The following is a 1172-nucleotide window of genomic DNA, read 5'->3' as shown; positions in this document are numbered from 1 at the left end:
TTCGCTGAATCATCAACAAATGAAGTTCTTACGATATTGAGGGAAAAAAAGTTGTTATGATCAATGAATCACAGAACCTTTCTTTCTTTCTTTTCATTTACATCTTCTCCTTCCACCATGCAAAAAAAAACTTTTACCTAGCAACAGGAAGTTGAAGAAACAGAACTCGATCTCTGCAAAGAAGAAGAATTCAAGAATTCAATACAGTCCTCAATAGCTTCAGCTCGATGAGAATCAATCTGGTCCAAGTATGACTGTGACCTTGCCAAGCTCGATGAAGAGACCTTGCATGGAGACCTGCTCTTCCGCGTGGACACCAGACGTAGAACTCTGGCCACCTTAGCTCCAATAAGCTTTAGAAATGAGAAGCTGGAGGTTTTGGAGAGCCTGAAAGTAGTCCATATACGAATGGCCCTCTTCTTGTTTATGGTAATTTTGATACCACCACCATGCTTGTGAAAGAAGGTTGGTTTGTCATTGACATCAAGACTAAAACCTACTCGCTTCCTCATTTCTATTGATATATTATCATCATATACTTGTTATATATATGTGTGTATAACAGAGAGAGAGAGAGAGGGTGAAGAGAAGATTTATGAGGATGGAAGAAGGGGCAGTTGGAGAGGTTGTGGGGAGTATTTATTGATGAATTGGAGAAAGGGAAAGAAGAAGATAAAGGAGTTGAGGTTCTTACTGTATTTGAGAAATTTACACTGTTTAGGTTTCTTCAATTGGAACCAAACAAGCGTTTCCATTCACACACTCGCTACTTGTTATATATATTGAGTGAGCTAGCCATGTGCAATGTCTCACACACAACACACACACACACAGGAAAATGGTACTTATTTTTATGCTATACATTACAACAATTTCTACCAACTCATACATAAAATTTTCTTTACCACGTACATTGACTGAATAAACCGAAAGGAAATTGATAGTTTCACCGATTTTTATGGTAATGTTTTGGGTTTAGAATTGAAAGTGTATTGATGAGTGAACCAAACTCTATGAAGTCAAATAAAACTTGGAAGGAATCTATCCAAGAAATATTCTTTTAATTCACAAGACTTATAGTGGTGTGCAAACAGTGCAATGTTTAAGGTTTAGAATTGAAGTGTGTTGATGAGTGAACCAAACTTTAAGATGTCAAATAAAACTTGAAGGAC

General features: G+C 36.8%; 1 protein-coding gene across 1 annotated transcript; it reads right to left on the bottom strand.

Moving 5' to 3' along the window:
* Positions 1-1172, bottom strand: LOC132313262 (josephin-like protein). The gene has a single exon (XM_059811957.1). It carries the CDS (start codon positions 510-512, stop codon positions 138-140), a length of 375 nt encoding a protein of 124 aa, XP_059667940.1. The 5' UTR covers positions 513-1172; the 3' UTR covers positions 1-137.

Source organism: Cornus florida, unplaced genomic scaffold (assembly GCF_030987335.1).
Source record: "Cornus florida cultivar Cherokee Brave unplaced genomic scaffold, ASM3098733v1 CherokeeBrave_3.0.0_Hap2_Chr06, whole genome shotgun sequence".
NCBI lineage: Eukaryota > Viridiplantae > Streptophyta > Magnoliopsida > Cornales > Cornaceae > Cornus > Cornus florida.
Note: the sequence above shows the minus strand (reverse complement) of the source record. Positions and strands in the feature narration are given on the sequence as shown.

What these genes read in the sequence shown, in the direction of transcription:
- LOC132313262 (XM_059811957.1), bottom strand. Translation starts at nt 512, where the DNA reads ATGAGGAAGCGAGTAGGTTTTAGTCTTGATGTCAATGACAAACCAACC.